Raw genomic sequence first — 27586 nt, forward strand, 5'->3', positions numbered from 1 at the left:
AGCGTTAATAAAAAGCAGATGAGCTAGAGTCTAGCTAACATTGACTAGACGGGCATGGCTGATGTTTGTCTATCCCTGTGCAGTTTGACCCTCGACACATTTGCGCAAACCATTTCACCAAGGACGGGTTTGAAAACCTGGGACAATGTAGCTAAAGCAGGACTTGCTATGAAGCTGTTGCTGAAAAGAGGTGCGTTCCAACCTTATGTTCATCACAACCGCAAGCTGTAGTATGATTTTGTCGGAAACAGTTATTAGCAATGCTAATGTATCCTGTATCTAGCACCTGCCTTTCTCCAGTTCTTTCAAATAGATAATCTAGACAGGCGTTAGCAATAGGCCAGACTGCTATTTGTTTTCTGGCAATTTTTTTGGAAGCTTCCCTTCTAATGCCGACTGCAGCTATTCTAGCTAGAGTAATTTGCTAAGTAAAGTATGTTGATGTGTTTAGAAACGTATTTAGCATTCTACCTATGCTAGATAGCCTACAGGAGACATTAGCATTGCTAATAACTGTTACCGACAAAATCATACTGTAGCCTACTTACACTACAGCTTGCGGTTGCGATGAGCGTACGGTCGGAACAGCACATCTTTTCAGGTTCAGCTTCTTAGCAAATCCTGCTTGAAATTGTCCAAGGTTTTCAAAACTGTCTTGGGTGAAATGTTCAGAGCAAATGAATAATTGAGTGTCGAACTTCGCCGGGATCTTCTCATAGACAAACAGCAGCCATGCTTGTCGAATGTTTGGCTCCTTTGGAAGACTATGAGTGTTAGTCTTCCCTGTACAGCCTGGAACACAGCATTTACGACCGTGGTCCATTTTCAATATCCTTGTTATAATTCAAAACGTTCTTCTTTGTGTTCTTCTGTCTTTAGAAGTAGCCTACACAGAGCAGCGCACAGCTAAACTAGTATTGGAGATCTACGCTAGTGATGGGTCGTTCGCGAACGATCCGTCTCTAAGAGCCGGCTCTTGAAGGTGAACGTCGGGAGCTGGCTCGCATATCTGAAGAGCCGACTCTATTTTTAATAGATTAATACAGCCTATAAAAACTAAATGATTATGAAATAATGAATTTTAATTGTATTTAAAATAATTGACTAATTCAAAGAACAACAAAAAAATACTTGTAGGCTTAAAGGCGCACACGATCATCCTCACATTCTGTTCCTGTCAATCCTGCATGAGGGAGGGCCAGTCAAAACTCGGAGGAGAGCCATGACAAATCAATGCATTTTTTAAGATATGTGGTTACGGTCGAGTATGATTTCATTTCATAATTTAATTCAAATTGTTTTCTCACCCACCATAGTCAAATTCATAGTTAAAACATGTATTTTTTAAAGAGCCGTTCGGGAGCCAAAAGAGCCGGCTCTTTTTGGTGAGCTGAGCCATACGAGCCGGCTCACGAAAAAGAGCCGGAATGCCCATCACTAATCTACGCTACCTCGGACTGGGCAAGAACACCAGTGAGTGGGCTGGTCTGGATGTAAATTTTGGGGCGTGACAAAGATACAGACCAGAGCCAAAAAAGGCGGACCATCATTTATCTTCACATAGAAGGAGAAGTATTATTTGTTGTTAGGTAAGTAAATGGAAGTAGAAAAATATCAAGTTTTGCGATAAGTATGTTGCTTGTGCCTACAACAATGTGTAAAGTTACTGTAATGAGCTAGGTTTGAGTGAACTCTAGGCTATAGAGCTAGCGCAAAGGGACCCCAACCGGTTAGGCTAGCTCTCGAGACACTGGTCAGACATTTTACAAAAGTGTAGCTAATAGAGCAAAATAAACATATACATGTTATGTAAAAGCGTTCTATTGTAATAAGTAACCTAAGCCTACATTTACATAGGCTAATACATTCTGGTTTAACAGTGATATGTCAGATTTTTTTTCTTCTAATTTCGACAGTTAACAACTGTAACCAAGGGAGTCAAGACAGTCAGAGGGCGGCGGAGACCAATGGAAGACGCGGAACTGTAGGCAAAGCTGTATATATTTATGTTTCTCGGTTCCGTTGTTCTCTCTTTTGTGTGTTGGAGTTCTTTTAAGAGCTTGATGGCATCAACATCCAGTCTGATAATAAAAGATCATTAACTTGAATTGTGTCTCTTCATTATAATACCCACACACAGAAAATCCAGGTTGAATCAAGTAGCTAGCTACTGCTAATAGCCCATTGTATGTTCATTTGCTAAGTGACATTTCAGATATAACTAGAGAGGGTACAATTTCTGGGGAAATTGTAGGGTGTGCTTGCTTGCGTCGGTTGCACAGGGGTCCGTTTTTGAATGACATTTTTACAACTGATATTTCTGTATATTTTATATAAAAATGCATACTTATTATTTATAAAGATTACATAGATTTAAAAGCATTTTTTTGTGCTGCTCGTTTACAACTGAAAATACGAGTGAAGTGTAGAATTAAATATGATGTCTTTTCATTTCCCCTGCAAGAGGCAGCCTCATAGCTGAATCAACGAATACATTTGGCAGACCGGTGTAAAAATGGACCTAATCTCTATGACTTAAACGTCCTTTTAAGTTTTCCCTTCTCGTGATATTTTCAGGCATTTAGCCTACTCATATTGCATTCATTCATTAATAAAGAACCCCCTTTGAAGATTATTCTACGACGTTACCCGGCAGTAGAAGATGGAATCGTGATTCAAACAGTACCATCTGCTAACTGAAAATATGCCCCCAAAAACGTAAATAAGCTTGACATTTATTCAGTGGAAAATCGCTCATTCATAAAAAGCTCACTGGTAGCGATCAGTCAGTAACAACGCAAAATGCGATATAGCCCTGTGTGGAGAAGCTGCCCCGGTAAATTCTACTACTACAGTACAGTACTAGACCACTGCTGTGTTCGTCTTGGTAGCGATTGCGTTGGTTGAATTCGATTCAACGTTCCGTTGTACGGTTTAGGCTGAAATTAATTATTTTCATGAACAGATTGACAACGTTTAGGCTGTGGCAATGAAGTTCAGGTTAGTAGTTAGACTTTTGATTTAAGTAAGGGGAGTGCCGAACATGTTCTGTCGCCGTTTGACTTCCTAAACAGCTGTGTACTGTAGTGTAGATGTTTTTGTAGTGTGTCTCGCGTAAGCTACAGCGTTGCAGTGAGCTACACTGGTTTGAAACCACAGGTAATGGTCATTTCACCAACAAATCGTTTACTAATGTCAGAATAAATCCTACAACGAAAATGTATATGTGAGGAATGTTTATTTTAACGATTGAAAACAGATAACGCTACATCATAGACCACTGTAGTATGTGTTGCCCGGGCAACACAGGCTAATGTCATGATGCTAATACTTCAGTGAAATAGTAGACTACTGTTTCCGAAAGTAGATGTACTTCCTTAATAATATCAGCTTATACTGTACATTACACATCACAATTGTGTGTCATATCACAAAGTAAAATGAGTAAATAGTTATCACCCTGGCCTCTGTGCTTGTGGCGTTTCTGCAGCTGCCTTGCAGTAAAGCTATAGTTAGCCTAGCTATCCCCCAAGTTAACAGATGCGAAACGAATTTTCTGCCAAAGGTAGTCACGCGTGTTTTCGTGACGTTAGTGACGTAGTGACGTTAGTAACGTCAGTGACTGTGGCTAGCAAATTAGCCACCGTTAGCTTCACTTTTCGCCACAAAAACTTAACTTGAGCCTAAACCATGCAACGGAACGTAAATTCCAATAGAAGCAACTCAATCGCTACCAAGACGAAACTTTTGACACCTAAGTTGTCTATGTAGGCCAAATATTGACTGAGTTTTAGGGGGGCAAAAAGAAATAATAATAATAATAATAATATATATGTGAGAGAACAAAGGTTGTGCTCTCGCCGAAGGCTTGAGCACACCCAAAAATGTACAAATACATCTATTGTGTCTACACAACACTGTTTTCAACAGATTGACTAGATATCATTTGAAATGATTACGTTAGTTGTTTACACTTCTGTTGTAGAAGCAAACAGGATCGACTTAGGCGGTTAACGTTAGCACTACAGCTTAGCAAACAAACTATCGTGATTTAACTCAGCTTCAGTTAGCTCTAGCTATCTTGCTGAAAAATAGATCTGGACAAAACATGCATCTTGAATTGTAGATGTACATGAAAACACAGGTTATTTATTTGAATGAAACACAGTCAGGAACATGAAATAACGTTTCACATTGCCAGTAAACTAAATCATCACACATTCTACCGATGCTAGATACAGGCAGGATACGTTAGCATTGCTAATAACTGTTACATTTACATTTATTCATTTAGCAGACGCTTTTATCCAAAGCGACTTCCAAGAGAGAGCTTTACAAAGTGCATAGGTCACTGATAATAACAACAAGATAGCCCCAAAAACATTGCTGCCAAAACATGAAGCACATATTGTGAACAACCAAAATAAGTGCCAAAGGGAAGAACCACAAGAGCATGTAGTTAAACAAGTTACAATTAAACAACATGAATCGCTATAAGTGTAAGTGTACCTCCAGAAAAGCAAGCAAGATGTTAGCGACAACATCATATTACAGCTTGTGGCTGTGATGAACATAAGGTTGGAACAGCACCTCTTTTCAGCAACAGCTTCATAGCAAATCCTGCTTTACATTGTTCCAGGTTTTCAAAACTGTCCTCAGTCTAATTGGAGCTAAGACGTACAATCTCCTACGCAACCTAGTTAGCCCAGCCAAACCGTCCAGCAAGACATTCGATGATATTCAGAAGATTTTGCAAAAACATCTAAAGCCTAAACCTCTAGTGATAGCTGAAAGATTTAGATTCCATAGAAGAGATCAAGCAAATGATGAAAGCATTTCTGACTACATGGCCGAACTGCGTAAACTTTCACATAATTGCGATTTCAAAGATGGACTTTCTGATGCATTAAGAGACAGACTAGTTTGTGCCATGCATTGCTCAAGCACACAAAAGAGGCTACTATCAGAAAAAGACTTGGACTTAGAAAAAGCACTGGCTATTGCAATTGCAATGGAAACAGCAGCTAAGGATGCATCAGAATTACAAAAGAAAAGCGTTGAAAATGAAATGCATAAAATGTCCATAAATAACACAAAAGGGCAGAATTGTTACAGATGTGGAAAATCCTCTCATGACGCAAATGACTGTTGGTTCAAAGACAAGACCTGCAGAAAATGCCACAAACAAGGTCACATAGAAAGAGTGTGTAAATCAGACAAAAAGCACAGCCAAAAAGAAAAAACTGACAAAAACAAAAGTTTCAGGCAAAACGCAAAACACATGCATAAAGTGACAGAATATGAAAAATCTGATAATACAGATAGTGATGAAGATGACCTTTCATGCTTAGAACTGCACAACATCACAGAAGCAGATATGAAAATTATATGGATAACAACAGAAGTGTCCAGAGTAAAGTTGAAAATGGAGCTGGACACAGGTTCAGCTTTGTCCGTAATCTCTGAAGATGACTACAAAAGACTGTTTTCCAAGCTACAGCTAGAAAAGACCCCAGTGATGTTAAAAACATACACTGGTGAGAGAGTGTCTCCTAAAGGAAAACTTAAAGTGGATGTGACTTATGGTGACAAAACACACAAGTTGGAACTCTATGTGTTAAAAAATGGAGGACCAGCTCTTTTTGGGCAAGAATGGTTAAGAAAAATCCAGCTTGATTGGCATGCAATTAAAGCCCTCAACGTATCTCCAAGCCTCGAGAGCCACAACTGTAGCTCTAAGCAAAGACTATCTCAGCTCTTAGAAGAGCATGAAAAAGTGTTTGAGAAAGGCATTGGCAAACTAAAACACATTAAAGCAAAATTGAATTGGATGACAATGCGACACCAAGATTTCACAAGGCACGTCCAGTGCCATATGCACTGCGTCCGAAAGTTGATGCAGAACTTCTGAGCCTGGAGGAATCTAACATTCTCTCCAAGGTTGACTGGAGCGACTGGGCTACACCTATTGTCCCAGTGATTAAAAAAGGGAAAAGTGGAGGTGTTCGCATATGTGGCGATTTCAAGGTGACCATTAATCCGATGCTGCGTACTGTACAGTATCCTCTACCACGAATCGAAGACATCTTCTCATCACTAGCTGGAGGGGAGAAGTTTTCGAAAATTGACCTGTCTCAGGCCTACCTTCAGATGGAAGTGGAGGAATCAAGTAGGAAGTTGCTAACCATCAACACGCATAAGAGACTGTACCAGTATAATAGGCTTGTATTTGGCATTGCATCAGCTCCAGCCATCTGGCAAAGAGCAATGGAGCAAGTGCTTCAGGATATACCAAATACACAGTGTTATCTCGATGACATCTTGATCACAGGAAAGAATGATGAAGATCATCTCCAAAACCTCAGCGTAGTGCTCAAAAGACTAAGTGACTATGGCCTAAGGGCGAAGAGAGAAAAATGCGAGTTTTTCAAGAGTGAGATATCATATTGTGGTCACATCATCGACAGATTTGGCTTACATAAATCACAAGACAAAGTGGAAGCGGTGCCAAAAGCCCCCAGACCAAAAAATGTGTCTCAGCTAAGATCATATTTGGGCTTTGTCAACTATTACCACAAGTTTCTACCAAACCTTGCTTCAGTAGTGCATCCACTGAACACACTGCTACAGCTTGGAACTAAATGGGAGTGGTCAGAAAAATGTGAAAAAGCTTTCAAGGAAACGAAAAAACTAATAACTTCTGATAAGCTACTTACCCATTATGATCCATCACGGCCCATACGCCTGGCCTGCGACGCGTCCCCTTATGGGATTGGTGCCGTCCTGTCACACACCATGGCTGACGGGTCTGAGGGTCCAATTGCATACGCGTCAAGGTCTCTGACGAGTGCTGAGCGCAATTATGCGCAGGTCGACAGGGAGGCCCTTAGCTTAGTGTGGGGCATAAAGAAGTTTCACCACTACCTTTTCGGCCAAAGGTTCACGCTAGTGACAGACCACCAGCCTCTGGTATCCATCTTCAACCCTAGGAAAGGAATCCCAGTGATGTCAGCCACCCGACTGCAACGATGGGCGCTGTTCCTGGGAGCTCATTCATATGATATAGAGTTAAAGGGTACAAAGCAACACTGTAATGCTGATGGCTTGTCACGCCTCCCGCTGTTGACAACTGAGGAGGAAAAGCCTACATCTGGAGATCCAGCAGAAGTGTTCCATACAACGTTGGTGGAACAGCTACCTGTGACAAACTCTGAGATTCAGAGAGAAACACAAAAATATCCTACACTATCAAAAGTGTATGACATCACAGTACAAGGTTGGCCAGCACATGGAAATGCCATGTTTCCTGAATTTTCAGTGAGACGTGACCAGCTCTCTGTTTGCCAGCGAACTCTGATGTGTGGAATGCGTGTAGTAGTACCCCCCAAACTTCGCAGTAGGTGTTGGAAAATCTACACAAAAGGTCACCTTGGCACAGTCAAAATGAAAAGCCTGGCTCGCAGTTACGTATGGTGGCCGGGAATTGATAGACAGATTGAAGATATCACCAAGACCTGTGCAGGATGCCACACTGTTCAGAATGTCCCCCACCGGCACCCTTACACCCGTGGGAGTGGCCGTCGGCACCCTGGCAAAGAGTGCATATTGATTTTGCTGGGCCATTCATGAACTCCATGTTCTTAATAGCTGTGGACGCCCACTCAAAATGGCCAGAGGTGGTACAAATGAAATCCACAACCTCAGAAAGGACTATTTCTGTACTTAGGACCATCTTTTCCAGAAATGGCCGACCTGAGATAATTGTGAGCGATAATGGTCCACAGTTTACTTCAGAAGAGTTTACACTCTTCATGAAGATGAATGGCATCAAGCATGTCAAGTCAGCTCCACACCACCCTGCAACAAATGGGTTGGCAGAACGGTTTGTTCAAACCTTTAAGAAATCAATCAAAGCCATGGGAAAGGAAAACGTCACCCTTCAACATAAAGTGGACAATTTTCTTTTTGTGTATCGGAACTCTGTCCATTCAACAACAAATCAAACTCCAGCAATGTTGTTTCTGAACAGGCCTTTGAGATCTCGCATTGACCTCCTAAAACCCAACTTGCGGAGGGAAGTGCAGAAGAAACAATTCAACGCATTGTCAAGCGAGGCAGCAAGGAGCTTTGACGTTGGACAGCAAGTTCTGGCACGTGACTATCGAGAAAACAAGTGGACACCGGGACGGATTGTGACAAGAAATGGACCACTGATGTACGAGGTGGATGTTGGAGAGCAGACATGGAGACATCATGTCGACCAGTTACTGAACGTGCAGCCAAACGGTACCTCTGAGCTGCCTGCATCCAACCAACAAGACCCAACACCAGACTCACCATCAAACACACAGCTCAATACTGTTCATGACACACCAAAGACTATGAAGCCTGCAAAGGACAGTGTGTCCCCAGAGAAGACACCACAGGGTCCAAGGCGTTACCCAGAAAGAACCAGGGCACCACCTAAAGACTGGAGTTGTAATGTCTTATTTACAGGTGGCTGTAACAAAGTTATGGACTGTTCTTAAAAAAAAGTTCCAATGCACCCACTGTGCACTTTCAAACAGGATCTGTAAAGCAGAATGTTTTGTTGTATTTTTGCACATTTAATTGTGTAGTGTTAATCTAAAAAAGGAGGAGTGTAGTGTTTAATAAGAATCTATTTCTTTGTGTAAGCACTCCCCGATGTATTGTTCTCCTATTGGTTATTCACTATGCGCATGTATACATTGAGTGCAGAACCTCAAGTAAACCCAGTGATGTTTTCACGTGTAAACTTAACCTCCGAGTGAGCCTGATTATTTTATTAATAAGTAGTCGCATAGACACGACAATATCAACGACAAAAATATATATTTTCTTAGTCCTTTTACCATGTTCATGGTATTACATCGTAACAGTTCACACAAAACACAGCTAAACAGAATTTCTGAAACAAAGTTCAATCTCACTCCTAAGATACTCAAACAGTAAGAACACGTTACCGGTCGTAGAGCGACAATCGTCCTGGTCTCCAGCCCAGTCAGCATCTGAGAAACCGACCAAAGACTCTGACCGCTCATATTTGAGAGTGAGCGTCAGTGTTCCTTTCAAGTACCGTAGGATCCTCTTCACCGCAGTCAGATGTGAAACACTTGGATTTGCATTGAACTTTGACACAACGCTCACTGCGTGTGCTATGTCGGGTTGTGTGGCCATCGCAGCATAAGGTAGGCTACCCTCCAAAGACTGGTAAGTACTTGGATTCACAGGCTTGCTGACACAGTCGTTTTTTGTCAGCATTACGTTTGCATCAGCTGGAGTTGTAACGGACTTTGCATCATGCATACCATACTTTTGAAGAATGGCTTCGATGTAATGCTTCTGATGAAGCAGTTATTTTCTTTGTCTTGGATGATCGAGACTCCCAAGATATAGGACAGTTCTCTCATGTCCTTCATCTTGAAACGCTTCTTAAGAGCGTTTTTCAGCTCCTCCATGCTTTCCATCGATTCCGTGATCAGGATTAAATCATCTACATACACAGCTAATATCTCCAGCTCCTGTTGAGATCTCACAAACACACACAGGTCTGATGTGCTCTGTGCGAAACCAATGTCCTTCATGAACCCTGTGAAGATTTTTCTCCAGCAGCGAGGGGACTGCTTCAGTCCGTATATTGACCTCTTCAGTTTGCACACCAAACCTTCCTCCCCTGGTCTGATGTATCCCTCTGGCTGCTCCATATAGATCTCCTCATCCAGGTGTCCGTTCAGAAATGTGATCACCACAATCATCTGATGCACATGCATGTTGTTCTGGACCTCAAAGGACAGCAACGTACGAACTGAGCTAAAACATACCACGGGTGAATACGTTTCATCGTAGTCAGCACCATACATCTGTGAGTAACCCTTAGCGACGAGTCTGCACTTGTGCCTCTCCACTTGTCCATCACTATGATGCTTGATTTTAAACACCCATCTTGATTCTATGGCCCTCCGATCCTTGGGTAATTCCACTAAATCCCACGTCTTATTTTCCAGCAATTATCCATATTCCAGGTCGGCCACCTCCTGAGATTCTTTTGCGTCAGGACTCATCATTGCCTCTTTAAGTGTGCTTGGTTACGCAACACAACAAACACTAGCATAATGGTCAACAGTCACCAGGTCGGCAAACTCGTCAATGCCGTATCTCCTAGGTGGTCTTCTGGTCCTGCTACCCACCCTAGCAGTTCCTGGTGTTCTCTCCTCGGTCTTCATGAGAACTCCATTCCCCGAACAGGAAACGTCCACTTCTGGTTTCAGGTCGCCTTCTCTAGCAGTTCCACTGACAGTAGAATCGTCTGGTGTTCTCTCAGATTTCATGATGGCTTTGTCCTCCGAACAAGAAATGTCCACTTCTTGTTTCAAGCCAAAGTCTGACTCATTAAAGATCACATCCCGACAAATTAAAATCCTCTTTTTTTCTTCGTCATGCAAGCGATAGCCCTTGGCATTGTTGGCGTATCCCACGAAACAAAGTTTCACTGCTTTCTTGTCCAGTTTCCTTCTGTCTGTTTCAGGGACATGTGCATAAGCTACGCACCAAAACACCTTCATGTGACTTACATTTGGCTATTTGTCACATCATCTCTGGTAGGGCGTCACTTTTTTCAGGACAGATGTGGGGAGTCTGTTCTGTATGTAAGCTGCGGTCGCTACAGCCTCTGCCCAGTACGACTTTGTTAACTTGGCGTGAGAGAGCATGGTTCTCGCTGCTTCGACCAATGTCCTATTTTTTCTTTCTGCAACCCCATTCTGCTGAGGTGTGTGAGGTACAGTTGTCTCATGGTGGATACCTTGAGCCTTCAAGTATTCTTGGAATTCTTTGGATGTGTACTCTCCACCATTATCCGTTCTTAGTCTTCCTATCTTCTGTCCGCACTCGTTCGATAATATTCTCTCAAACTCCTTGAATTTGCAAAGGACTTCACTCTACTATGAACCAACTGCAGTCTACGTTTGGAACGGATTTCTCCCACTGGCTTATGTGGTTTCCTAGACAGCTTGCCTTCCACGCATGCTTCACAGAAGGGTAATTATTTCTCTGAAAGGAAGTTCACTCCATTTACCGTTTCTTTAAGTTCTTTCACCTTAGTGGTGTGGCCCAGTAGCTGGTGCCACAAGCTGGCTGCTATTGATGCACTTGGCGCACAGTGACAGGCGGGCAAACTCCCCTCGACATTCAGTGAGATTTCCACTTTTATTATGAATTGAACAGCGAGACTTATTGAACTTCACAGTATTTCCTTTTTTGACAGCAGCTCCTACTGAGAAGAGATTCCCGGATAACTTGGGAACATCCAGCACATCGAACATTGTGACGTTCTTCACATCACTGATATTTAATGTCATTCTCAGTTTAACGTTACCAAGTCCTAGAGCATCAACCACTCTGCCATCTCCAAGTTTCGCAGACTGTGCCTTTGGGAACCGCCAGTAGTCATGGAGGATTTCTTCATGACACGTCATGTGCTTTGAGGCTCCAGAGTCAATTAACCACTCAACCTGTTGTGTCATCTTAGCCTGATTTGCCTCTCAGGCGACGAAGGCACTCTCGGACGCATCTTCATCATGGTCACATGTTACATTTTTGGCTTTGTGAGATTTAGTCTGTTTTCTCATACTTGGACAGTCACGCTTGATATGTCCTTCCTTCCCACACTTGTAACATTTCCACGAGCCGGGTCTGTTGGCTCTCGCTGACCGGTAGTTAGCCTGCATACGGACTTGTGAGGTTGTCAATGCTGACAACGCGGCACCACTGAACATAGCATCACCATCAGCGGACACTCGCTTTTGTTCTTCATTTATTAATGCTTGCTGTACGAACTGCAGCTATAGACTGTCCAACTTGTTTTCCAGTGCAGTGACGATTGTAGCGTAGCTTGATGGCAGACTACCCAGCAGTGTTACGATCTGGTCCTCCTCTTCAATCACTGCACCTGTTGCCCCCAGCTAGGGTTAGTTAACTCTTTCATTCGCTTCAAGTGTTCAGTTATGTTTTCTCCGTCCTTCATTTCACATCTGAAGTATTTCTTTTTTAGAAACGGCTTGTTTGCAAGAGTGTCTCCCTCAAAATGTCCTTTTAGCGTGTCCCACCCTTCCTTGGGGGTCTTATAGCTTGTTATCAGGTACAGCTGGGGAGCACTCACGTTCAGCACCAACACAGAAAATGCTTTTTCTTTCCGTTTTTCAAATTCTGCTCTTGCCTGTGCACTTGCTCCTTCTCCCACCTAGTCAGTTTCCATCACCATGCCCCATAGTCCTTCAGCTTTCATCAAATGTTCCATCTGGAATTTCCACCCAGCTTTTCAATAAACAGTTTGTTTTCCATTGTGAGTCCCACAACACTGTCTATGCAGAGCACACAAAACAAAAGAAAAAAAACCTCTCCCTTGCTTTAGTGACGAGCTGGGCCCATAACCTGTTGAGTTTTGTACGTCTCTTTTATTGTTCACAAACATGTCAATTTATAGGGAGGCACCAAAGAAGAAAAAACAGGATTGTGGAAGCACAACTGATGCGGTGACACCTATTGGCAAATTACTATATTACCAATAATATATGGAGGGGTCATTGTTTGACAATTGTTCAAAATAAACAATGTATATCTTGAATATGCCCTGAGAGTCAACCTTGTGTCTTGCCTCTCTAACATTACACATTTGTAACAGAGACACGGCAACTTTACTATCACAGGCTATATCGCAAGGAGCTAAACGTGGGCTGTGCTGTAGCCCAGTTGCCTATGAGGCTATCTCGATTGGGGATTGACTGAGATTCTGGAAAAAAGATCTACTCAGGAAGAGTCAATATCCGCGGTTTTCAAGCCGTCTTTGAGAAAGTTTGAAAACAATGTTGCGGTTAATATGTTTGAGGTATATATGCCTATGAGGTATATATGCCTCCCACAATCAAAATATGTTTGATTGTGGGAGACAATTTTTTGACTAAATCTAAACCTCATGCGGCTGCTGCAGCATTTCTGCTTTGGCGTGACATGCGCTGGGAGAGAGGGAAACAGCATGGATGGGCATAGTGTGCGGGCAGATGTGTCTAACGTAATGTAGCCAAAATACGAAAATTCCTCTCAAAGAATGATGCTGAAAAACTAATACATGCATTTTTTACATCCCGACTGGACTACTGCAATGTGTTGTCATCTGGCCTCACAATTACTTACTTAAAAAATATACAGCGGGTGCAAAATGCTGCTGCTAGATTATTAACTAGAACCAGAAAGTTTGATCACATAACATCTACTCTTGTCTCTTTACACTGGCTCCCTATCCAAGCCAGAGATGATTTCAAAGTTCTATTACTAACCTACAAATCTCTGCATGGATTGGCACCACTTTACCTCTCTGGTCTCCTTGCACCCTATCACCATGCAAGGACACTTAGATCTCAAGATGCCGGCTATCTGGTGGTTCCCAAAATTAAGAAAAAAACTGCTGGAGGCAGGGCGTTCTCATATAGAGAACCTCTTCTCTGGAACAAATTACCTGTCTCGATTAAGGAGGCTGATACTGTTTCAACATTCAAAATGAGGTTAAAAACGTTCTTGTTTAGTCCATTTTATGACTGCTAAAGATAAATATGTGTGTATGTACTTTCTATGTAAACCTGGGGTGTGTGTTTGTCTGTGTGTATCACATGTTACTTTTAAATTGCAATTAAAGCTTCTAAATGTTCACGTTGCCCCATCTAGATTTTACAAATAAATTACATTTTACATTTTAGTCATTTAGCAGACGCTCTTATCCAGAGCGACTTACAGTAAGTACAGGGACATTCCCCCGAGGCAAGTAGGGTGAAGTGCCTTGCCCAAGGACACAACGTCATTTGGTTGGCATAGCCGGGAATCGAACTGGAAACCTTCTGATTACTAGCCCGATTCCCTCACCGCTCAGCCACCTGACTCCCTACTATTAAATTAAACCTGTTACTGTATATTGTTATTGTTATAGTTTCCGTTACTAGTTGTTGACAATGGTCGAAGGGGCATTCTCACCCTTATTCTCTAAATATAACTTATTTTAGAGTTCTTACCCCTGGAACATATTTCATGTTCCAACCGAGGGGGGCTGGCGCTGTCTTAGTGTCTAGGGCTGCATCAAATACCCTTTTTTTTGCTCTGCTAAATTGCTGCACTAGTCCACACTTGACCGGTGGGGATCTCATTCTAATATGACTGTAACTGTTAGCTGCTCCTGGCATTCTCTAATCCCTTTTCTCTGTCCCCCATCCACACATCCCCTGTGGTGTGGGGGGTTTGAGCTGTCAGCACCTGCCTGGTTGTCGGTTTGCCAACTCTGGACCTGGAAACCAGTCTCCATGATGGGCAACAGCGAGTTTCCCGGTCCCTACATCTACCAAGTTGAACAATGGATTTTGTGTTTCAAAACCCATTGACACTTCCCTGCTGTATGACTATGTAAAGCCTTTGTTCTGCTCCTCTCTTTCACCAACCGTCTCTGGAGAAGGGGATCCCTCATTGAATTGCTCCTCCCAAGGTTTCTTCCATTTTTTCTCCTGCAGTGAATTTTTCTGGGAGTTTTTCCTTGTCTTCCTTGAGGGTTTAGGTTGGTTGAGGGGCAGTTCTATGGGCGTATGTGAAGCCCTCTGTGACATGGTTGCGTGTAAAAAGGGCTATACAAATACATTTTGATTTGAAATGGAATAAGAAATGCAATACAAAATGTCTGAAAGGGGTGTATTTATGTAAATGTCCACATTGCCTAAATATCTTTGTGTCAATAAATCAAATATAATTTTGACTGATGGTTTTTCAAACCTTATTGGCTTCAAGATGACATAATTCTGAAGTACCATACGCAATTTCACCTTGGTATGTTAAAATATGATTGAATTAAATTTAATTGCTCCACACCGCGCACGCTTAAAATTCTCAGACTCATCCTGCCCCTTGACATACGCGCAAGCTTGGCGAGACGCACACACATCCTTTCTGGAAATTGTGGGGTGACCAAGCCCCCACCCTCACTCCTTGGTTTTTAGCATAGGCCCTTGTGGACCTTGGTGTAATTGCATTTCCGATTTTGTACGCAAATGGTAAAAAGTTCTCAAATTCTCATTTCCACTACGTGAGTCTAAAATGTTGGAAACTATACATGACTTATTTATCATGGAAAACCATACAGTGGTGACCCATAATGTCCGCCATGTTCGGTGAACATTTTGAAAAACATACAAATATCCTCTTATGAACCATGACTCCAATTAACTTGTATGTATGTGTAGGCCACGTAGTTATGCTAGTTTGAGACCACAATAGCTAAGGAAATAAGAGTGAATGCACTTAGGAGGGCGGCTTTGTCCACACACAACCCAGTAGGTCTACTTTCATCGGAAAGGGTCACTTTACACACTGTCACTTTCAGCTACTAGTTGCACGATCAGCAATATTGCACTATTGTATTTAACTTTTCTTAGGTTAGTATCAGTGGCGGCCGGGACTTTGCAGAGGCCCCCCGCAAAGTCGGAGCTCGAGGCCCCTCCCCTAAATCCACTCAAAATGTATCTCCATCCTATCTTATACATTGCTGTTTACCTTTAAATATAGCCTATATCCAATGTAAGAGATAAATAAAACAGTTATAAATATATAAATAAAATAACAAAAGCACAACAGCAGCCTATTTGTGTGGGATGTCGCGGACGCTCATTGTTGGCTATAAGCCATAAAATATCGAAAATAGTTTTCTGTCAACATTGAGATTTTTGATGTTTTCTATAGTTAATATCCTAACCTTCATTGTAATCTACAAAAAGTATATAATTACTTATGAAAAACAGTTAATTTCAACGGTTTTTGGACATGTCAGCTAGCAAGATTTCAAGCCATTTCAAATCAAATGCTGCAGTTTGCCTGCTCTTTTCTGTGCTGCAGCAGCCCCAAACAACTTATCAATGAAGTCAGGCTGTTAAACTTAAAAATAACTTGCTGAGAAGTTATTAATGTAGCCTATACTTGAACTGACATTTACATTCACAACGTGATTACGAACAAAAGGATTTCCTTTCCATATTCGCCACAGAATTCTAAGTGGAATCTTTCAATGCAATCTTCTCCCTTATCACTTTTTGACACAACTTTAAAATTATGTAACTTCAGTTGTGATAAAGATATCTGAGTGATTTAAACAGATTTGTATTCAGGAGTTTTGTACTTTCCAAATATGTATAATACCCAGAAAGACCCAAATGTTCACGATGTGAAGGGTTTCCGCAGGCCGCCACACATTTGTCATTGTTCAAAACCAAAGACAGCGCTAGCCTTCTGATAGTTCAGCACCAAGGATAGCATCGCCACTATGAAATAACACACAATCAATGGAGGAAAGGAAAACATTTATTCTTGCCAATAAGTAGGCTAAGCAAGTATATTTATTGTTGGTTACTGGTGCTGCTGCTAGCTACCTGCGGCTGCGGTAGTGTTTCGTCTGTGGAGATGTTGATAATAGCTTCCTCTCTGGCTGGTCTAAATAAGTGTGTCTTTGGGTGTTTTGCTCGAGCTTGTTCAGAAAACAGTTTATTGCTGTGCTTTTGAGCACCGTTTGCATATTTTCTTTTACTCATGTCTCTACCTTCACCGAGAAGAACGTAATGATTAGCATTTTAGAAATGTGCGCGTTCAATAGGCGTAATGGCGCAAAAGGCACGTAAGATACGCAAAAGCCATTGTTGCCAGATTCAGGGATTTTTAGACTATTTAGCCCATGGAAATAGCCTGGCTGCCAGCCCATGGAAATAGCCTGGCTGCCAGCCCAACTTCGTCCCGCCCACAAAAAAATTTGGTCGGGAAGTTGGGTCTGGAGGGTCTCGTATTGGGGACAACTACAGAAAACCAGAATCTGGGCGGACCAATGAAATTGCCAGGGCGGGCTTTATACGATGATGGACAGATGATCAACAGTAACGTAATCACCCACGTCACAAAAGAGCGCTTAAATTGAATTCGTTTTGAACAAACATGGCTACCGCTGGAGATCTGGGATGTTATGATTCTGCCATCGAGTCTGTTTTAGAAGACATCGACAGCGCATTAATTTTGAAAGAGGAACAGAGAAACGCAATCAAGGCATTTGTCGATGGAAAATATGTTCTTGCCGTCCTTCCTACGGGATTCGGTCAAAGTTAACATACTACGTTGCTCTGATTGGTTGTAGATCTATCCAATTGAGCGAAGAGGCATTTGTTTTCCAGGTTCGTTTGAAACACGCCCCATAGTCACAGCCCAACGGAGAGTTCTCAGACTCATATTCTGACTAGAATTATGAGTATGACAACGTCAGGCTACCATGGAAATGGATGGAGATTTGTTACGTTGCCTACATTACGGAATTCCTTTACCTGGCAGTTGAAACTTGGGGTTCTCAATGAGCGCCCTCAAAGTGTTTTCCTTGTTTTTTTATATATATATATATATTTATTATTTTATATAGGCCTCGTCTGTTTTTGATATCTCTCTCTCTCGCCCTCACAGCCCCCGAGGGCTCCACAGCCGCCACTGGTTAGTATAAGTTTATAAGGTTAGTATCGGTACTTATGTGTATTTAGAGGTTTAGTATACTGTATTGAATATTGTATATTATTTTTATATTAGGAGGTTTAGCTTATCATAGATAAAATCTATGTTCTGGGTACTTATGTTATGCCAAGTTGTGTTGCGTTGTCTTGTCCTAAGAATTTCAGTGCCCAGTCTGACCCTGTGTTGTTCTGTGCATCTGACAATAAAAGACTTGAACTTGAACTAAAACAACATCAATCTTTCTGTGATGCATGTTACCATTTTCTCAAATTCCATCCCTTTCTATTCAGGATAGAGTGAGTGTTCTTGTGTGTGTGTGCATGCTTGTATGCATGCATTTGTAAGCCTGATTCTCTCTTTCATGGAGTTGGTGTTTCTCAAATGTTTTGGGCTCTAAGCAATTTGTCCCTTGTCTAGTTCCATCAACAGATCAATGCTCTTGAACACCAGTCAATGACCTTGACTTCTGTCCTCCGCTAGCATTACCCCAATTTGAGGTTGTTTGTTTTGTTACTTTGTACTTTTGTTACTTGTTAAGTAATTACTATTTTGTAGAAAACCATTTCACTACAAACATTTTTTGGGGGGAAACAGACACAATCCTAAGTGAAGTAAGGTGTGGTGCATGTGATCCTACCTAGGCAACTAATGGGTATATCTCAACAAAGAGCAGTTACCTTGTTCAGATGAAGGACTTACCTTTGTGACAAGGGGGTAGCCAGCGGCAACCTCGGCAGGACAGTACAGCTTTTCTTCGTGTGACACTTCCACAGAAGTTGCCCACTGGTCCAGGAAGCCACTGGGCGTGTACAAGCCACAGTCCCTAAAACTGGTCTCCCTCTCAAAATCTTCGCACACACCATCGCCATCATAGAAATAGCACATGCTGGGCTCCTCTGGGGGGAGGGTGTGTGGGGGGGGGAATGAGGTAGGATAAGGTTGAGAGGGCGTGAATGAGGAAGAAAGGAGTAGGGTGTGGGTTAGCGTGCAAATGTATGTGTGGTCTGAAAGGTGTTTGAAAGGTGTCTGAAAGGTGGGAAGTGGACACACAGACATACAGTTCTTAATACAGCAACTGGGCAACCAATGTAATCTTACCTTTCACTAATTTATTTTTGCTTAAATCTCCTACAAAACTTAGTTCCTATGAAAACAATATATGACATGGGCTTAGTTGGGGGTTCCTCTCCCCATCTCCTTTATCCTCCTGTCTTCCCTTCTTCTATGCTAGGGGAGTGTAAACAGTGTCTGCCCTCTTTATGTCAGGTCAGCATTTTCAGCCTTCTCTATCCCCCTAGACACTATTTCATACCAGAGGACAATGATGATGACATGAATTCCAAATAAAGTAACAGGTGGTGATAATCTTGGTGGTGGTATATGTGGTGTGTTTGTGTGTATGTGAGAGAGAGAAAAAAGGGTTAGTTGGTTGCAGCAGTATAGCTTTTCCAGACACCCCACCCGGAGAGTGCTTGAAGCTCCAATTTGGAAAAGTGGAGCTGAGGAGAACGGAAGAGGATAGGAAGAGAAAAGTAAAGAAGGTAAAGACGCTGGGGTCGGCTGTGCTCTCGCAGTGTAGGCCGGGGGTTCCAGTTGGGGGAAAGGCAGCATTCCGTGCCAAGTTGGCTGGGCCTCCTCGAAATTCCAGCGCTCCCAAGCCCTGCTCAGACCTCACTTGGATCTGGTGATTTTGAAATGAGGGGCTGGAGAGGGGGCATGAGGAATACAGTACGCCCCCTCCACTCAAACAGAGGAAAGGGGGAGAGGGACAGTAAGCTGGAATGGGTAGTGAAAATAAATAGGGTAAGCTCAAGTAGTAGTAAGGTGACGTGGGGAGACAGACAGAAAGAGTGGAGGAAAGTGTGACAGAAAAGGGACAGTCCAAAACAGTTTTAAAAGAAGCAATAGACAGAGTGATAGACAGTGGGAAGAGACAGAGTGAAGAAACTGAATGTAGAGGTCTAGAGAGTAAAAGAAGAGATTAAGTGTGAGAATGAGAACAGGATAAACAGTTCCAAGAGATTAAGAGCAGGACAGTGAAATAGGGAGTGATGGAGTGAGAACAAGACGAGATGGGGAGTTGGAGAGAAACCAAATGGGGAAAAAGCGAACAAAGTGGATAGAGTGATGGTCAAGAGAAAGACACAGAACAGAGAAAAGGAGGGAGAGAGAAAGAAAGAAAGAAAAAAGAGACAGTGTATGTTTGCATCTGTGTGTGAGTGAGATAGAATATCAGGACTCCAGTCCTACTCTGATCAGCCTACAGTCTTTCATGACCCCTTATTTGCTGATGTTAGTCTAACCTGCTGAGCCCATCAAGCTCCTGTAGCCTTGCATTGTGCTTGGTGAAAGCTATCTATCCAACTCACTGTAACACGCACACACAAATGTAAGTACATTCACACAGACAAAAACAGACACACAAGTGGACAGACGGAAGGTTCTATCAACATGGTGTTTGATTTCCAACGAAAAATGGCAAAAGGAAAGAGTAAGAGAGCAATAAAAGGGAAGCTAACATAGACATACATTACAGAGAGAGGGAGAGGATATCACCTATCTATTCATAAAACAAATGAGTAATATGATGTCAAAAAACATATGAAATGTGTCTTCTCTTTAAGGTAAATGACTTCCAGATTTATTAAAAACATCTCTGGGATTATGATGTGATTATCCATGTAATGATATTTGTGGATAGTTGTCCAAGAAGCAGATGTTAAACTAATTACAATTAACTTGATAACTTCCCTTAAATTATGCATTTACGTCCTGCATAACTAGCATGTTTGACACTAGCCTTCCGGACAACTTAAGACCGCCTCTTAAACTAGCATGCTATTTTTGTCCTACCTACAGTCATCGTTGAGTAATGCAAATTGACTAGCTAAATTAAGAGTTTTCCAAGAGTATAAAAATGAAGACTGAATTGAAGGAGACTTGGTACATTTTAACCACCTTCTGATCGTAAACTCGATAAACACTGAATTTGCAGCATTGGAACAATGAAACTTGGGCCCCTCTGTATAACTTTTAAAGATGAAATAATGACATTAATGCCTGAAAATGGTGTTTCTGCAAATAGCGTATTGAAGGTTTTCCTTTGGAGTAAATGCAAATGATTTGAGTAACTGTTTATAATATGTTTGACCCCCCACTGAGCTTGTATAAAGTTTTAAGAAAAGTTTTCATGTCACCCAATAGCCATCTAAACCTAAAAGGTCTATTAATGAATACTAGAGATGTTTCAATTTCTAGGGAAATTGTGAGTGTGTGCTTGCGGCTGCCCATAGTCTCCTGCAGTTCACCGATACCGACAACTGCGCAAATACAGGGATACAGTTAGCTAGGTAACACAGCAAAATAAGTATTTAGCTGCTCGGCTCCATGAGGTAGGGTAAGTAGAGCTTGTGAGACTGCTAACCAGAAGAACGAAGGGGAGCCCACTTGTCTAGCAGATTAAGACATGTTCGTAGGTACCTAGAGTGATATCGCTGTCTGTCGTACTAGCATGTCGTATCTATGGGTCATTGCTAATGTGTGCTGACATTGTGACGTTATAGGCTAGCACTGAAGTGGTTAGGAAACTAGCTAGCATTCAAGGCACTTTTTGCCACAAAAACTTTGTATCCTCCTAAACCGTGCAGCGGAACGTAAAATCCAATACAAGCAATGCTTTCGGGACCAATACGCATATTTTGATTGTCTCTGTAGTGCCAAAATTGAGGCAGAAGTTAGGGTGTGGAATTATAAAAGAAAATGAGAATAAATATGTGAGATAACATTGTGTGTGCCATGCTGACGCAAGCACACCCAATTAAAGTCTGTGATGATCCAATCGTTGTTAAGGTAAAGGCCCTATGAACGTTTTATGAACGTCTACAGGTTCCGCAATGTTCTAGAATGATTATGAAGATTTTGATTGTCCTATGGAAGTTCTATAAATGTCTATTAAAATTAAGATTATTTTATGGCTATATGAAGGTTATTTTAAGGTTTCATGAAGGTCTATAAAGTTTCTACGAACGTCTTTGATTGTTCTTTAAAGGCCATATGAAGGTCCATTGAATACTATGTGAATAGTACTGTGCAGAGTATATTATGTTAATAACTCACCAACACAGTTGAAAAAAGGTTCCTTCTTGCATTGGCTGGAGCAGCCATCCCCATTCATCGAGTTCATGTCATCACACTCCTCTCCCTGGGATCTGAGCGTGCACACACAGGGAGAGAAGTCAAGAATCATGAATGCAGCTACTTTTTAAGTGCAGTTTACTTTCTTTCTTCAATGACGCACACTCGAAATGTATGCTATAGAACTGCATTAATGGTCTGTATTCTGCTCAACTGGGCTGTGTATTAAGTCTCAACATGTAGCAGTACCTCTGGATGTGGCCATCTCCACAGTATGGCGCACCAAGCTGGTGGATGAGAGGGGGTGAGGGCTCACTCTCATTATGACTGGAGATGGTCTGAACCTGGTAGGTATACACACCACCTGGCGCCACATCCCTACACACACACACACACACACACACACACACACTTGCTCAATTCCACATTGTACATTAGTTACACATTGAATGTGAGAACACTCTGCCTGTGTCCTTATTTGTGAGTGTGAGTTAGTGTTTATATCCCCCTGATAATGTCATCATGGGGAACAGATTTGGAGTAAGGGAAGCTTAAAGTAAGAGTGCCTGAGGCGAGGGCACAAACATGCATGAGAGTAGGGGGGTTTGGCACTACACCTCTTTTTCCACCCTCCACTTCCACTACACACCAAACATGAACAAACATCCCTTCCAAAGTGCCACCCCTGATTTTATAAGATGAAACCCAATCCGTCACACACAGGTCAAGACCAAGATGGGTGTAAGTAATTACGTAGCTCCAAATCAGTGTGCAGCTGTGACACCCACCAGATACTATCTAGAAAATGGAGAAGTGAGAAACATAAAGGATGAAGCATGTTATAGTATACTGATGCAGACATCCCAACCTGCAGACTCATTTCAGGGAGGTGGCTTCCCCCCCCTGGGACGCACGTACCCCCTCGACACGCATTCTGAACGCGCGATTTGCACCTGTCTCTACCAGAAATGACCATTGGACAGTCTCTCGCTGGCTATAAATACAAAATCGCTGATTACAGGGAGATTGTATAGCATTTGCGGGCGTCAGGGAGACGCTATTGAAATGCAGGAGACTCCCGGAACTTCCGGCAGACCTTGGATGTCTGCTGATGACTATAATTGGGTGTGCTCAAGCCTTCGGCGAGAGCACAACCTTTGTTCTCTCACATATTTATTTATTGTTTATTTTCGCCCCCCTAAAACTCAGTCAATATTTGGCCTACATACACAACGGCGGTGTCAAAAGGTTCGTCTTGGTAGCGATTGCGTTGCTTCTATTGGAATTTACGTTCCGTTGCATGGTTTGGGCTTAAATTAAATTTTGGTGGCGAAAAGTGAATGCTAACGGTGGCTAATTTGCTAGCCACAGTCATTGACGTTACTAACGTCACTACGTCACGAAAACACGCGTGACTACCTGTAGCAGAACATTCGTTTCGCATCTGTTAACTTGGGGGATAGCTAGGCTAACTATAGCTTTACTGCAAGGCAGCTGCAGGAACGCCACAAGCAAAGAGGCCAGGGTGATAACTATTTACTCATTTTACTTTGTGATATGACACACAATTGTGATGTGTAATTTACAATATTAGCTGATATTATTAAGGAAGTAAGCCCACATCTACTTTCGGAAACGGTAGTCTACTATTTCACTGAAATATTAGCATCATGACATTAGCGTCTGTTGCCCGGGCAACACATACTACAGTGGTCTGTGATGTATCTGTTTTCAATCGTTAAAATAAACATTCCTCACATATACATTTTCGTTGTAGGATTTATTATGACATTAGATTACAAGTAAACGATTTGTGGGTGAAATTATCATTACCTGTGGTTTCAATCCAGTGTATCACTGCAACGCTGTAGCCTACGCGAGACACACGACAAAAACATCTAACATACTGTACACAGCTGTTTAGGAAGTCAAACGGCGACAGAACATGTTCGGCACTCCCCTTACTTAAATCAAAAGTCTATCTAACTACTAACCTGTACTTCATTGCCACAGCCTAAACTTTGTCAATCTGTTCATGAAAATAATTAATTTCAGCCTAAACCGTACAACGGAACGTTTAATCGAATTCAACCAACGCAATCGCTACCAAGACGAACACAGCAGTAGTCTACTAGTACTGTACCGTAGTAGTACAATTTACTGCGCTCAAATAAAGGCCAAATTCTTAGCTCCCCATTAACTGTGAAACTCCATAATTTGCATTACATCAAACACAGAATGTGGATGCATTGGCAGGGCAGCTGTGGTGGCGTATGAACTGAGGGAAGAGTTAAAAAGGTTCCTCAATCAGGAGAATTCGGGATATGTAGAGTGAAGTCCTTTTCATTTTTTTTTTTTTTGGGGGGGGGGGGGGGCACATCTTCTCAGTGGCAAGAGCCACAAAAGCGACAATAACTTTCAAAAAGGGGGACAGTCGCCTCAGAATCAGAATTCAGAATCAGAATTCGGTTTATTCGCCATGTATATGTTATACAAACACGGAATTTACTGTGGCAGGGAGGTGCAAAACACTAAACATATACAGATCTTAAATTAAGTAAAAGTACAAAAGTTTAACTATTTCTAAGAACTAAACAATCTAAGAATACAATTTCAATATAAAATAAAATATATATAAAAATAATAATAATGAGCAGCGTGAATGGTCAACATAGTGCAATTGGATACTGAGATAAAGTGGCTTATGCATACATGATCACCAAGGATGGTAGCAGGTTTGACATTCATGAGAATGGAAATTTGTATTACTTACCAACTGTTGAGAAGGATGTTGATCAATGTAAAGTATGTCATGATATGCAAACGTGGCATGAAATATTGGGGCATTGTAATTATGAAGATGTGAAAAGGTTGCAAAGTGTTGTGAAGGGCATGGAGATGTGTGTACACAGGGAAAGTTCACCCAGACAAGAAATAAGGAGGCAGATAGGAAGGCAAAGAAGCCCCTAGAACTAGTCCACATTGACTTAGCCGGTCCCATGCGGACACCAAGCATAGAAGGACACAGATATGCACAGTTCTTTACAGACGACTACTCAGGCACTATGCTTGTATACTTTCTAAAGTCCAAGAGTCATACAGTGCAGGCCACAGAAAGATTCTTAGCAGACAGCTCCTTATGGAGAAGTCAAGTGTATCCGTTCAGATAACGGCACTGAGTTTACAAGTCGAGACTTCAAGACACTTAACAAAAAATAGGATTAGACATGAGACGTCTGCGCTTTACTCACCCCACCAAAATGGCACTGCAGAGAGAGGGTGGAGAACACTATGATATGAGCAGATGCCTACTGATAGAAAGCGGTTTACTAGACAAGCTATGGAACTTCGCTGTACAGACCTCAGATTATGTGAGAAACAGATGCTACAGTAGGCGTACAAAGAAAACGCCATACGAGCTATTCACAGGCAAAGTACCAGACATATCCAAATGTAAAAAATTTGGATCAATGTGTTTTGCCTACAGGCAAGAGAAAAGCAAATTGGACTCCAGATGTGAGCCAGGTGTTTTCATAGGCTATGATGAAAACAGCCCAGTCTATCTAGTATACTGAAGTTTGCGGACGACACCACACTCATTGGGCTCATCTCTGGTGGAGACGAGTCTGATTATAGGTGGGAAGCGGCCAACCTGGTGACCTGGTGCAGCCAGAACAACCTAGAGCTCAATGCTCTTAAGACAGCGGAGATGGTTGTGGACTTCAGGAAGAATACAGCCCCAATCACCCTGTGTGACTCCCCAGTCAACACTGGAGTCCTTCCGCTTCCTGGGCACCATCCTCTCCCAGGACCTCAAGTGGGAACTGAACATCGGCTCCCTCATCAAGAAAGCACAACAGAGGATGTACTTCCTTCGGCAGCAGAAGAAATTCAACCTTCCAAAGACAATGATGGTGCACTTCTACTCAGCCATCATTGAGTCCATCGTCACCTCCTCCATCACCATCTGGTACGCTGCTGCCACTGCCAAGGACAAGAGCAGGCTGCAGCATATCATCCGCACTGCTGAGTAGGTGATTGGCTGCAATCGGCCTACCCTCGAGGACCTGCACACCTCGAGGACCCTGAGGCGAGCGAGGAAGATTGTGGCCGACTCCTCCCACCCTGGACACTCCCTGTTTCAGTCACTCCCCTCCGGCAGAAGGCTGCAGTCCATCAGTACCAATACCTTTTGGTATTGGTATACCAACCTACAGTTTCTTCTCTTCCGCTTTTGGCCTCTTCAATAAGGCTAAGGGTCCACACTGACTTTTATGACTAAATGTCCTTAAACACATTGATTTTTGCACTGCATCAGAAATCGTATCTTGTACCATTTGTATTTTTTGTAATATTATTATTATTTTTTTTTATATTGTAAAAAATTATATTTTATTTTATATTTATAGTACTTTTTAGTTTAATTCTAATTCCACTTAGTTACTGCTAGTTATGTACCCTTAGAAATAGTTATATTTATATATATATATAAATATATATATATCATATTTAAATTTAAGATTCCTATATGTTCAATGTATGCACCTTCCTACCAAAGCAAATTCCTTGTCTGTGCTTTCATGGCGAATAAAACCCATTCTGATTCTGATATTATCCAGACACAGAGAGGGTCCAAAAGCATAGGTTGCTGAAATTCACCACTAAAACAACCAAAGAAAGGGAAACACAAACATCTGAGTCACACACAGAATACGGGGATGAACACCCTACTGTTGACAACAGTGAAGAGAATGTTGTTGATGAGAATGTGGAAAATGTACCAGGTCAGGGTGTTCAAAGTGATGTTAGTGTGACTGAAAAGACACAGCCAGGTGAGGCCACAGAGACTGTGATCAGAAGGTACCCACCGAGAACTAAAAAGAGACCAGCTCATCTACAGGATTTTGAGACAGAGGACAAGGAGGACAAACTGCACACTTACATAGACTCTTGTTACAGAGCAGTGTGTGACATACCTTAAACCTACCAGGACGCCATTGCATCAAGCAAAGCAAGGCAGTGGACAAATGCCATGAGAGAGGAGATGCCATCTCTGGAGGAAAGGCTACAGTCAGAAACCAGGCACTTACTACGAGGAGATGTCAAGTGTGAGAGTGGTCATGCAAAAGGCTGTACAAGATAACCTAGTCCTACACCAGATGGACGTTAAAACAGCTTATTTGCCCCAATTGATCGTAAAATGTATATGGAGCAACCTGAGGTATTTTTGTCAATTACAAAAATCTCTATGTGGGTCGCGGGGGCAGCAACCTAAGCAGGGAGGCCCAGACTTCCCTCTCCCCGGCCACTTCCACCAGCTCTTCCAGGGAAGCAGTAAGAAGTTTAATTTACTTGTCCACATGTACCCGACCAGACATCACTTTTGTGGTCAGTAAACTCTCTCAGTACTTTGCTGAACCAACCATAGAACACTGGAACACATTAAAACAGGTGTTCAGGTACCTCAAAGGTACAACAGAACAGGGATTATGTTTCAGGAGAAATGACACAGAGGCCTAGAGATAGGCGCAGTACATCAGGGTATTGTGTCTAAATGAGGGAAGCTCTTTGATATCCTGGAAAACAAGAAAACAACCGACAGTAGCTTTATCCACTTGTGAGGCTGAGTACATGTCCTTAGCATCAGCCATACAGGAATGCATCTTCTTAGAACAGCTACTCAGGGGTGTAGACACATACCAATATGCACAAACAAAGGTGTATGAAGACAACCAAGGTGCCATAGAACTAGCCAAAAATCCAGTCAATAGACAACGGTGCAAGCACATTGACATTAAGTATCATTTTATTAGGGAAAATGTGAACAATGGAAAGTTTATTTTGGAATATTGTCCTACTGAGCAAATGATTG

At 42.1% G+C, this 27586-nt stretch overlaps 1 protein-coding gene across 1 annotated transcript in view; it reads right to left on the reverse strand.

Moving 5' to 3' along the window:
- LOC134038990 (pappalysin-1-like) overlaps positions 1-27586 on the reverse strand; it is a 267738-nt gene that overhangs the window by 128587 nt on the left and 111565 nt on the right. The window contains exons 8-10 of the mRNA XM_062484743.1: positions 21964-22092; positions 21697-21788; positions 18280-18476 (exon numbers count right to left, since the gene is read on the reverse strand). Coding sequence (XP_062340727.1) covers positions 18280-18476; positions 21697-21788; positions 21964-22092 — 418 coding nt within the window. The remainder of the gene's footprint in view (positions 1-18279; positions 18477-21696; positions 21789-21963; positions 22093-27586) is intronic.

Source organism: Osmerus eperlanus, chromosome 18, assembly GCF_963692335.1.
Source record: "Osmerus eperlanus chromosome 18, fOsmEpe2.1, whole genome shotgun sequence".
NCBI classification, from domain to species: Eukaryota; Metazoa; Chordata; class Actinopteri; order Osmeriformes; family Osmeridae; genus Osmerus; species Osmerus eperlanus.